General features: G+C 37.7%; 1 protein-coding gene across 1 annotated transcript in view; it reads right to left on the bottom strand.

The window, feature by feature from the left end:
* LOC118564415 (protocadherin-15-like) overlaps positions 1–13,131 on the bottom strand; it is a 149,359-nt gene that overhangs the window by 82,255 nt on the left and 53,973 nt on the right. Inside the window, exon 2 of the mRNA XM_036142574.1 lies at positions 11,167–11,317. Within this exon, the coding sequence (XP_035998467.1) occupies positions 11,167–11,287 (121 nt within the window). The 5' untranslated portion in view covers positions 11,288–11,317. The remainder of the gene's footprint in view (positions 1–11,166; positions 11,318–13,131) is intronic.

Below are 13,131 nucleotides of genomic sequence, written 5' to 3'. Positions count from 1 at the left end.
GTGGCGACATTCTCCTCCGGTCAATGGGTGAGAGGTAAGTTGCAAAACATCAGTTCTGTCAGATGTCTGAGAAAAATTAACTTTAGCTTAATAAAATCCTTTGCAGGGGAAGCAAATATTGATTAGGACAATGTCGACTCACATTTATGCTACAATTAGGAAGACAAGACCATCTGCAACAGCAGCAATCTGCACCAAGGCACCCTTTTAAGGAAAAGTCAAATTCATAAGAGCAACAGAAGGACAACTTGTTACATTTAGAAAAGCTGTAAAAGAGAGTAACACCATCTGCATGTTCTTCTTGTAATTGTAGAATATAATTATTAATATAAATGAGCAAACAAAGTCAAATCTTTGTTACACCCTCTCCAAATATGTTTTACACGTTTTCATGCTCCATGGTGATACATTAGGAGAACTAGATTAGATGTGCTGGGAGTGGAACCAGTCTACAAGGACACACATTTTGGACTACATTCACAGGAATGTCTGAGTTGACCCTTACATACTTGGACAGGTAATGAAATTTACATCACAAGGAACCGTGTGGATATGCGCATGTAGAAAGGACGTGGGTCTCGAAGGTACCTGATAGATTTTTTTATTTTTCATGTCACTTTTACCGGGTGGGGAATACTGAGTTTGATGTGCTGGAGTAGATTTAGCCTAAATAAAGGCAGCAGTTAGTCTATCTTCAAACATTTCAGAAGCTCACTGATACATTTTTGTTGAAAGTATATATATATATATATATATATATATATATATATATATATATATATATATATATATATATACACATATATATATATATATATACATACACACACACATATATATATACATACACACACACATATATATATATATATATATATATATATATATATATATATATATATATATATATATATATATATATATATATATATATATATATATATGTAAATGCATATGAAGAAATATTAAGGAAATTTAACAAGAAGTAAAAGTGGATTGAACAAGAATTATGGCAGGTCTTAAAATTGTTGCTTGGAAAAAAAAAAAAACGGCATTCAAATATAAAACATGAGAAAATACATGCTAAAGTGCTAACCTAGCTCCCCGTCTCATTCAAAAAGCCCCTTGCCAACTGTTCGGATTGGGCCCGGGCCAGAACATACAACATCCTGCTGTGATTTTCCATTATGAAACTGCTTTTGAAATACTGCAGCGGACGAGAACGGACCATGAACAAAATGTATGGTGTGAATCTGTTTCAAAGCCCCGTTTAAGCAATAGCAGCATCAATAAATGATCTACATACATGGGATGGAAGGATTTATCTGATTACTATTATTTCCATTCATGCCTCAGGTCACCAATTCAAATCATACCTAGTAGAGTCTGTTCTGCTATCTACTGTGTGCTCAATTTTTAATCAAAAATCCATTTAATTTAACATCTGTTTAACAAAAAGCAACTAGAAAAAGAAAATCAAGTAATACAGCAATGTTACAAAATGTCCCTGTTTTCATTTTAGATCAGCTGTACATTTACAAGCTACAGTAGTTTATAGCTTATCCAAAGCATCTGTTTTTGCCGTAAGCAAATGTGAGCTTTAATCCATTTTTATGATTAACATTAGACGTTAATGCTTTCTATAATATTTGTTCAGTTCTTTACTTCCTTCACTTTTACAGAAAGTGCACATTGACTTTATTATTGACCATTATTTCTGTGTTATAACTCTGATGTGTGGTATATTTTGTATTGCATATGCATGTTAAATGCCCACGTCTAATTGGGTTAGGATTGCATGCTCCCAATAAATAAGCGGAAAGCAAGGAAAATAAAGTGTGATACTGGTGAAAGCAGAAAAAACAGAGGAAAACGAGAGAGGGGAGGGAATGGGGTTGTGAGAAACCAATCAGAAGAAGTAGCAGTCAAGTTTAGAGATGGGAGGACATGCACAAGAGGGAGATGACAAGTGCTTATGGGAAGAAATGTTTGACAGAGAAAAGATACGGAGAAAAGGAAAAGGCAAAGAGGCAGTTTCCCTGTGATGACAGATGAGAGAGGCTTCTCATCACAAAGCAAGGTGGAAACTCATTAACACCAGACTAATATAATGATGTTTTCAAAAGTATTTGAGATTTCTTCTGCTTTTTGCTTTTTTTTGTTACACTTATAAGATCAAACAAATGTTGACATCAGACAAAGATACCTTGACCAAATACATAATGCAGTTTTTCAATGACACAACACTGTGAGTCTACTAAATGACTATTCCAGTCCACCAATATTTTGCTTTAGTGATACATCAACTGGCTACGTTTCTTTTTCTTTTGGTTTCACAACAGCCTGCAGTTCAGCTCAGATCAGATGGAAACTTTCGCTCCGCCACATCCCAAAGGCGCTCTGTTGGATAGAGATCTGGAGACTATGACGGCCATTAAGCACAGCTTATTTTTTTTCATGTCGAAGAGAACCAATTAAGATGGTGTCAGCTGCTTCAAGATTTAACGTGTTTTATGTTCAGAGATGATAATTTGCATACCTTGGAGTTAATAAGCAGTTATTTGAGCTACTTTTGCCTTTCTATTATCTAGAATCAGTCAGTGTGTTCTACCTCTGGCATCTAGATGGCGTTTCCGTCCACACAACTGCACATTGGATATGCTCTCTTCTTCTGACTATTTTTGGTTAACCTGAGAGATGGTTGACCACGAAGATCCCAGCGTATCAGCAGGTTATGAGATCCTCAGACAAGTCCATCTGGCATCAGTTACTTAAATCCCATTACTTTCCAGCAGATTTTGGATTTGAACTTACTTAGTAAGTCGTCTTTAACATGTCTAGATGTCTAAATGCATTGAGCTGTGGCCATGTGACTGGCTGATTTGATATGTGTGTTAGCAAGCAAACAGACAGGTGCACTTAGTGCTTTTTCTTTTACTCACCTGTCATTTTATTGACATGCAAACTATAATTTCAACATCCTATTATTTTTAGCTACACAAGTTTCAATAAAAAAAGAGGGTAGTTTGATCCCCGAGACCTTCTGTTTGATATGTTTGTGAGAAAGACAACAAACCTCTGACATGGTTTTGGCATGTTTATTGGAGAGAAAGAATCTGCATGAACGTAGAATAAAGACTATCATGTTTTTCAAAAACAAGCCATTATAAAATTGTTTCTTTTATATTGGTTTTAATAAAGCAGAGTGAAAAATGACGTGGAGCATTTTCCATGTTCTGCTGCATGTATTTATTTAGCAGATATTGCGATTCCTAATATAAACTGTGAACCCAAAGCAGTATTAGTGATTTTATTCAGGGGGATGCTGTCACACCAGAATGCATCGGTCACAGTACACCCAAACTGTTCCAACATCACCATAATAATTTCTGACGACCATGACCTCCTCTTGATTCGGTGTAGCATTATCTTAAGCCATTCAAATACGGTTCAACATAGATATATTCTTTTGCTATTTTGACTTTAAGAGGTTTAATGAGAGGTGTTTCTGGGGGAAAGCAAGACTGTTTACTCGTCTGAATTAGCATCAGGAAAAAATAAATATTCTCAGAAATGCGTTCTCTTATTCTTTAATAGTGAAATTGTTCTTTGAAGTCCTGTAATTTGACTAGGTTTAAAAGCCTAAATGAGCATCACCAAATGATTGTCCCATCTGTGACATCAAAAGGGCTTGAATGGAAGATAACCTAGTCGTCTCTGCTTGTTTCTTCAAAAGAAAACATCTCAAAGGTTCTCAGTCCTGTCAGATCCATGATGATCCATGAAAGGAGGAGAAAATAGTGAAAGGGTACTTGGACCATTAGAGATAGAGGAGAAAAAAATAAATAATGTTGCCATGGAGAAGTAAATTTCTGCCAAAAACAAAACTCAGAAATGTCTATTGTAATTTCCATTTTTATAAGAAAAATCTTGTATATTCTCCAATGTTGAAAAGTTGTAAATGTACAAGCAAACAAAGATGGATAATGTTAAATTATGAAAATCAGAAACTATATAAAACCTAAGATATTCTCTGACATTGTGAAGTCAGGAAAAAACTCTGCGGTTTCCTGAGGTTCCTGAAGTCAAACATTGGTGCTAAAAGATGCCAGGAGTGTTTTTAGATTTAAGTAAAACATTCATGAGATGTCCATCTGGATATTTTCTAAAACATCAGTGGTAGATCCCAGAATTCTTTTCCTGTTTATGAATTACATTTCCCGGGTGCAGACTCGCCATAATTACAACGAACTGGATCCAAAGTACACACCTGAAACAGTGAGGAAGAACCCGATAGATGTCATTCTGATACAGAAAAATAGCCTGGATCTTCCACTAAAACTTTTCAAAATATCTGGATGTGCATCTCTTAAACGTACCACTTAAAACTTAGAGGACGTCTGGCTTTTTTTTTTTTTTTTTGCCGCAAAGGATTTGACGTTGGAATGTTTTGTTGGACTTTTGCAGGCGCAGACCCGCTGTTCTGACACAGATGAAATATCACTCTTCTAAGTACCTGAGTGTTCACCTGCACAATAAACTGGACCAGAGTCACAGCACTGATGCTCTTTACAGGAAGGGTCAGAGCAGACTCTACCTGCTGAGGAGGCGGAGGTCTTCTCGAGTACCAGGGACGCTCCTGAAGACCTTTCTTTAACTCTTTTATGGTGTCGTTTGCTGGAGCAGCAGCTTATCTGTAGCTGAGACGAAGTGGCTGGATAAACTCATTTGGAGGGCCAGCTCTGACCTGGCATGCCCCGTGGACCCAGTGCAGGGGACAATGTCTCCCACCCCATGCATGGAGCTGTAGCAGAGCTGTAGAGCTCTTTTACTGACAGACTGCTGCAACCCAGATGCTCTAAGGAGTATTTCTGCTGCTCAGCAGACTCAAGACCTGTTTACAACATGCTAATATTTACACGAGTTCTAATCTGATCAATCATTTCTTGAATATTTCATCTTATTTTCAACTGAGTATGCCATATTATCAATAATTGTGCAATATTCACTCTGGTATTTACTTTTTACTCTTGGCATTTCTTTAGAACTTTAGACTAGACTAGCTTTTTTCATTAAGAACTCCTGTGTGTAACTCTGATCTATCTCTTTGCCACTGTCGCACCTAAATTTCCCCATTGTGGACCAAATTACTTATCTTATTCTTTTGGGATTTTTTTTTTCCCTAACAAATTTCTGACTTTACAATGTCAGACAATGTTCTTGTTTTCATATCATAAATGTATGCTTTTATTTATGGAAAAGTATCCCTTTTTTCTTGCAAATTAAATTATTAAGAAAATAATTTTTTTTCTTATAAAAATGCTGAACTGATTTAGAAGTTTCTGTATTTTCTTATGACTCCGTATTTTTTAATCTACAATAGCTCAAATATAGAAAACAATGGTAAGCGTTTCTTCTTTTGTAAAGGGCAGCTATAACCAGTGGTTGTTCAACATTTTGGACTGCAAGCCCCTTTAGAGGTAGAAAATAGGACCAGTTTTGAATAATTTTCAAATTTTCAATTTAGATTTTTTTTCTAATTTTATTTTCTCTCTTTGCCATCCCGACAAAGACTGTGCTTTTTAAAATAAAGAATCAGGACACAGAAACCACCAACCAATAACAACAAACAGAATGTTAAAGCAAAATTCTCAATTATCTTTTCAGAAATAAAATATTAAAATTTCACCTTTGTATATTATTTTCTGATTTTCCACCTGTAGATGCTATGTCTTTTAAATTAGTAGGAACGTAACACTAATTTATGCCCTGCACAAACCAATTATTGGACAAAACAAACATTTTCTGCTGCTTTCACACATACGTCCATTTGAAACTACAGTCTTTGGTAGGAATTATGTAAGAAAATAAGTTGTATTTTGATTACTTCTGAACAATAATCCAAGACTTTCTCTTTCCCTGGTTATATGTGCACAGTTCACAGTGAGCAGCATAGTAAGGAGAGCCGATATCTCCATAACTCACCATTACAGAACTATGCCAAAGACTGCCATTATGTACCAAATAATAACCAGTATATGTTATACATGCCACATATTGGGAAAATTGCCAGAAAAAAGGCTATTTTTATCCTACCATGGCAAATGTAAATATGATCAGTTTTATCAGTTCTACAGTGACTTCAAATGAAACTGTGGGCATTAGTCAGATGAGACTTAAAAAACAAAAAAAACAAAAACATGAATGTATAGAAAAGCAATTATGCTGGATACTGTGGAGGGCCTGTGATGCTGTGGGCCTGTCTTGTTTCCAATATCCCTGCTAAACCTGTTTGAATGCATGGTATCATGATATCTTTAACATACCAGGACACCCTTGCCTTTCTTTGGCAAGAAACAAAAAAAGTTGAATTTAGATTTAAACACAAGCAAGTCTCCATGAAAGGAAATAACCTAATGCCTAATTTTACACATTAGGGTTAGGGTTAGTGGGTTCTTTAGTGGTATTAAGGCTTATTAAAAATGAAATGGTGCTCTTCTTACCTAGGAAATCAAACATGAGTAAATATATGGCTCTTGTCTTTGGACTTCGGACAATATATAAGTAGACTTAAGGTGTGGCACCCACACAGCTCAAATGATTGGTTGTCCTGGGCCCAGTGCTTATTAAAAAAATCACATCAGCTACGATCCACATCATGAGACCAAAACTGGCTGTAACAATGTTTTATTTTTCTAGCAGGCTCATTAGGAAAGTTATTTTAGTCATGAACAGTAACGCCTTGTCTGCCACTTTGTGTGGCCTGCGACTGGGTTTACAGCTGTAGGCAAATAAAGCTTGGTATACAGTGTGCACTCTGGAGACATTATACATGTGTTTGAAACCAAAGAAACGCGACACTAAATTCCCAACAAACACTCTTTATGCAAAAATATGATCCGCTTCTATCCCGGCAAAGAAAAGTCGCAGATGTTCACCTTTGGCTGCAGCCCACTCAGCTAAATGCCAAGCAGATAAATCCCAAAGCCCATGGGTGGAATAGAAAATTAATATTCTGATAAATTGAGCAGAAAGTCAAGAGTGCATTATGCTGATCTATCCCATCAGTGATGATTTAATTTAGGTTTTAAGTTGTTGCAGTTTGCCCTTAGTTCAAGCAAAAAGGAACGTGGCTGAAGTTTCAATCTTAAAATATTCACTGCCTGTTTTTTTCATTCTTCTGTCATTACTACTAGCAGGCGAATGACACCTTATATGAGATAGGAGAAAAATAAAACGTATGGTGCAATTTCATAAATGATAGCATAATCAAAGACTTCAGTTATTTCAGTAACTAGATGCAAAACGTCAAATTAATCTCTTACATAGACTCAGTGGAGACAGAGGAAAATGTTTCAGGCGGGTATTGCTGTTCATTTTGATGAATTTGGCTTGAAGCAAATGAAAACCCAAATTTCTTTCGTAGAGCGTTAATAATAGTATATGAGGCCAAGAAAGGGGAATGTCATGTCAGGACAATGTTATGACCTACAGGGCTTCTACGCAATGACCTGCACAATCATGGGGAAGACTGCTGACCTGGCAGTTGTTCAGCAGACAGTCACTGACACCCTCCACAGGGAGATCGCACCGCAAAAGGTCACAGAAGCTGGCTGAATATACAGAGGGGTTTGTCCGAGCATACTCATAGGAAGTTAAGTGGAAGGAAAATGTGTGGTTGAAAAAGATGCAGTGTTGAGATGGTTGTAAACCAACGCTCGTTCATGAATGAAGCGTGAAATGCAGCCAGAGTCGGAGCTTCAAGAGCCATCAGGCGGATGGATGTGGGACATATGAGCTACCGCCGTTAGACATAGACGGACTTTATTGTACATTCATAATGTACATTGGAGTGAAATGTTGTTCAAATGTAAAAACTGGAGGCAAAGACAACCATTATAAATCTAAGTATTTGTCATTTGTCAGGAAAGTAGCAGCAAACCAAAAAAAAAAAAAAAAGACATTTTATATGTTCAGAAAACGTATGTATAAGATCATATTGATAGTTCAACTACATGTAGCAGCAGGATGTATTGCATGGATTTGTTTTCAAATTTTAGTTTTGGAATTTAATCACTGAGTTAAATTAACTTGGACCATAAGTTAATTTATTTGACGCTAAACAGTATTAAAGCCTCAGAAGGAATCCCATGTTTTGCCTTTAGTCATTATTTAACATTTCAGTCTTCCTCATTTTGAAGATTAGGTCAAACATGTAAACAAAGCTTGTTCTGCTGTGCTTACAGCTCTTATCTATGGTAAATAAACACATTTTTAAGAGTGAAATGTTTTAGAAACTCCATGGTGTCCATGTATAGGACTGGACTTCATCATACCCATGTCTGGCTTTCTGTGCTAGAAATGGTGTAGCCGTTTTTATTTTATTTCCAAATATTTATCTCATTTTGATGAACCTATTTCTAGTAATCATTAAACACAACCTGAAAATAGTAATGGTAAAACATGTTGGGGAACAAACTTTATCCATCCCAACAGAATGTCTCAGATTTTTTTTATGTTGCTGAGTCGGCCGTCCTCAGCACATACAGGTTTACATTAGCAGGTGTCCGAATTTGAAGTGTTTGTCATTTGAGTCCAAAACTGATGCAGAAGTAGATTGATATAATTACAGAAAAAAAAAACGCATTTCGAAAAAATTATATTAATCTTAAGCGGTGTAGCCACACCCTGTCTAATCCCGTCTAGTCCAGACTTCTTTGTGGTTTCAAACACGACACGCAGTGAGCAGAGGATGTTAAACTTGATGACTTTCACAACGTTGCAAACTCCTGATTTTCTTTTTTTCATTTTTTTTTTTTTTTTTTGCATTTAATGGGTCGCAGCAGAACAGTGATAACAAATGGCCACACTTGCATCCCTCCAGACCGCCACAATCAGGTAACAAGATGGGCCGGCAGCGTTTCGGCCAGGTTTGTGATACTGCCCTTGGGCACAGGGCTGTGATACGTTAGGAGGTTTTGCAGTCTGATCCATCACTAACAACCATCAGGGATGTGTCTGTTCAGCTGCACATTCATTATTTTGTTCCAACAATGCAGCCAGAGTCGTAAAGAACTATCTACAGAGACGAGATAGAGTCCTGCAGCAGATGGTGTGGCCCCTGCAGAGTCCTGATCTAAACTTCATCAAGTCACTAAGGGGAGACGAGAAAAATAGCATCACCTCGAATATACAGTAAACTAAGTACGAAGTACACTCCACATCAAGTACTAGAAGTTTACACAGTATTTGTATTACTTTTTAGACTGAAAGTTTCTTATAATTGGCCTAATAAGCCAAATAAACATGAGAAATGCTGCCATTGAGATGAGGTCCAATACTTCCCTGCATGTTGTCAACTTCAAACTTTGGCCAAAGCGAAGAAACCATGCGAGTCACGTCATCATGATTAACCCTATTATGTCACCGCTGCTACAACTGCAATGTCTTTCTGTTGGCTGTCACTCCGTTGCTCTCATCTCTTTTGACTCTTTCATTGATGTTCCCCCTCTGCTGGCTAGGCAACCGGAGCCGCTGCTCTGAAAAGTTTGTATGCTTTGACACCTTTTACTAGTTTCATCTCCGCCGGGTGTCAGGCTGATGTACAGGAGCACAAAAACACGACTTTGGAAAATTCATGTGAGAAACAGCTGCTGGGTTGTGGCCATATGTGAATTTATTTGGTGTTGGTGGCTCACCGGATAAAGTGCCTTGTCTACGCCATGATGTTGAGCCGAATGTGTTGAATCTGTCACACTCTTTCCACCCCACACTGACTTCTCTTTAGATCCCCAGTAAATAAATGACCACCAAACCCTTCACCCTACGAAAATCTTTTAAATGTTGGAGTTTAAAACATTGGTTTCTCGTTTTATTTTACTCTAAATAATCCCTTTCAGATCAAAAATCCTTTTTTTTGTGGCCAGGACAGACAGCAACATAAAGCAGACTGGTCAAAGCAATTAGCATTTATAATTACAGTAATGTAGGAAATGTGGATTTACCATTCAAAGTCTTGAGTGACTATATTTAGCAGGTAATCTAAACTAATTTACACCAGGAGGAGTTAAAGCAGGGGTTCCCAACTCAAGTCCGCAAAAGCTATATACTTTTAACCATTTCCAGCTCATCTGAATCAAATGAGTGGCTCATTACCAGGTCTCTGCAGAGCTTAATGACTGCTCATTAAAGGCAGAAGTTCTAGCTTGATAAATGCCATTCATAACTTGTCTGACCGAAAATCATAGAGAGATAACATAAAAACAAAGGCAAGGTATCTGAACTGGCCTCATAAAGTAACATCTACCAATGTTCAAATATATCATTGCTTGAACAAGGCCAACCTACATTCTCATACAAGTTACAATGATGGAAAACTGGAATTACTTAGAAATCTGAACTCTGCATAACACATACTCTCACAGTTTTAGAAGAGAAAAATAAGAAACACAAAAATCCTTAGTTTTAGATATTTTTTACTGCTTCAGGAATATGTAAGGTGCTCAATATGATGTCCCAAAAGTAATTTTCCCATCAAAGAAAATCCAATAGATTTTCACAACTGATACCCGTTCAAACACCTAATTTTGTGTAACGGCTTTACAATTTTTTTGCATTCTGTGATTTTGAAAAGCAAATTAGTTTGGTTTTATCTAGATCGAAAAGTGCTACAGTTTGTACAGATTTTTTCTGAACAGTATGAAAGGCAGCCTGCAGATGTCCTGCAGTTCTTGCCACATTAAAATCACTTCCGACCACCATTCAAAGTGGGTCTTTCCTTGGGCCCAGCAGAGAGATCATGGAAAGATGAAGAACTTTTTTTTTTTGTCGCCATATGTGGTCAAAACAAACAAAACAACTTGTTCTGATCAAGCATGATTACCAGTTTAGTGCTACAACCAGTTTGGTGGAACGAACCCCGCATAGATGAAATAAAAAACAGAGTTGCACTAAACCTATTTCACTTAATTATTAAGGCAAACAAAAACCTTCAGAAGCAATAAAAATGGCAAAGTACTTAAGTAACGAGTATGAAAAGAGCGCAGCTATGATAAATAAATCGTATAGTGATGCTGCCCAGGTATAAACATTCAGATCAGCTTGATTCAAGGAACAAAAAGACAAACGAGACGGGGAGGAGGACTTGCAAAGGAAGACACTCTTTACCTTCTGGATCTTGGCCGAGACAGGCTGATAGCAGCAGGAGATGAAGGACTCCGGTTCTCATTACATTCATCCATCTGACCCGGCCTCGTGACGGCGCCGCCATCAATCGCGTTCTAACCATCCTCAGCACCTTGCTTCAGCAAGCATCCAGCTGCGCAGAGAGGGGAGGAGACGGCAAGACATTAATACAGGTTGGCTTCAATCACTATCCGCATCTCCAGCTGTGTGAGCGGAAAAGAATATCCAGTGGCCTGTGGCTTTCCTGCTCGCATATCAAAAGAAATGGATGTCAAATTTTTGGTTGTGTGGGTAGTTCCAACAGCTGTCTGGTTTCCAATGGGTGTCAGTAAGAAGCAGGGAAGGTTGGATCTAGGTGGGTTTAGATTAAGCTGATGGGACCCATCTTTGTGTTCTACAGACTCTATTTGCCACATCCATCTCTATGAGGAACTCATATTTGACGTGTCTGAAGTGTCCTCGCTCGGTCCTTACAGACATGGGCTTTAAAGAAAAGAATGTTTTCAAGTTGACAGTTCCCTCCGTTACATCCCCGAGGTAAAAGGTCTCTCAAATTCTAAAGCTCAGATACCATTAAATATGTATTTTGAAGAACAAAAAAACGTACTGTGATTCAAAAGTTTTAATTGCTCTATGTGCTGATGCATCAGAGTAAAACACTGATTTTCAGAATTGCCAGCAGCTGAGAGAGGGAGAAAGATAAAGAGAAATGTGGAGGATGACGATGAAGATAGAGAAGGGAAATCTGCCACTTTTGAAACACTTTGGACAAGGGAGCGTGAAAAAAATATATACATTAAGCTGACATTGCCTTATGCGTTTGTGCCAGTGCAGCTTTTTCGTTCAAGCATAATTTGGGATTAGAATAATTACACATTATAGGGGGAGCAAGGAAAAAAAGGTCCCGCAGAGTTCAACAAAGGTTTATGCTCTGAGTGTACTGCATTAGCGTACACGTGCAGATTTGTACTAGAGTGTTTTCAACCCATAAAGCATCATGACTGACGATTTTCTCATTCTTATGCCTCTAAACATCTGTGACTGCAGACGAAGTGCAAAAGAAAAGGTAAAGACGGCGTCATTTCGTTCTCAGTGTTCTTATTGCTCGTTCGGCACTTGAATTTTATTGTTCTTCTTGTAAATACTTGCTTTAACACCTCTACACGTTGCACTGACACACACATTGTCCAAAATCTGCACACAAAAGACTTGCATGATTAACAAACGTAATTCAGAGTGCGCTCCACAACATCTATTCAGAATGGACTATTTTAAGTTCTTCCCTTTGAGGAAAAAAAAACAAAAAGAGATGTCTGCTTGATTAGAACTGATTCATGAAACTCCCATGGCAGACATTACTGTGGCAGAGTCAGAATGCAGTTGCCCCCACTCTCTCCACGGAGATTGAGTCGGTTGTCAATGAAAACGTAATTGGGATATTCGACGAAACCCCAGAGGTGAAATCCAGCTGGCCTAAACCGCTAACTTTGTTGGAGGATGACACTTCAGACACACGATGTCGGCACGCTTTCAGTTCCGCCGTTTTCATCTATCCATTCGGGAGTGTGAGCGGATGTGTTGGATAAAGTGCCAGAGAAATCTGTGGAGGAAACCGATGACATCTGTGATTGTAAAGACGTTCACTCTCAACTGAAGGCCCAACAGTGTTTTCTTTCTCTTCCTCCCGATAGCAGTTGTTTTAATGAATCGCAATATGTTAGATGTTTATGTGTCCCTAATGTTAGTCCTGCGAAGGAGTTTTATAAATAGCTCGGTTGTTTTCATAAAAGTGAACCACAGGGCAAGTGAAAAAGACGCAAGACTAGGTTTGCATTCCATCCATTACTGCTGGCTTCTAGATATCTTAAATCATATTAGATTTACAAAAATCAGTGGCAATCAGTTGAAGCAGAAAAACAACGGAAATAGTAACTTGTATTCCAAACA

This window comes from Fundulus heteroclitus, chromosome 10 (genome assembly GCF_011125445.2).
Source record: "Fundulus heteroclitus isolate FHET01 chromosome 10, MU-UCD_Fhet_4.1, whole genome shotgun sequence".
Taxonomy (NCBI): Eukaryota; Metazoa; Chordata; class Actinopteri; order Cyprinodontiformes; family Fundulidae; genus Fundulus; species Fundulus heteroclitus.
This window is presented reverse-complemented; position numbering and strand designations above follow the sequence as displayed.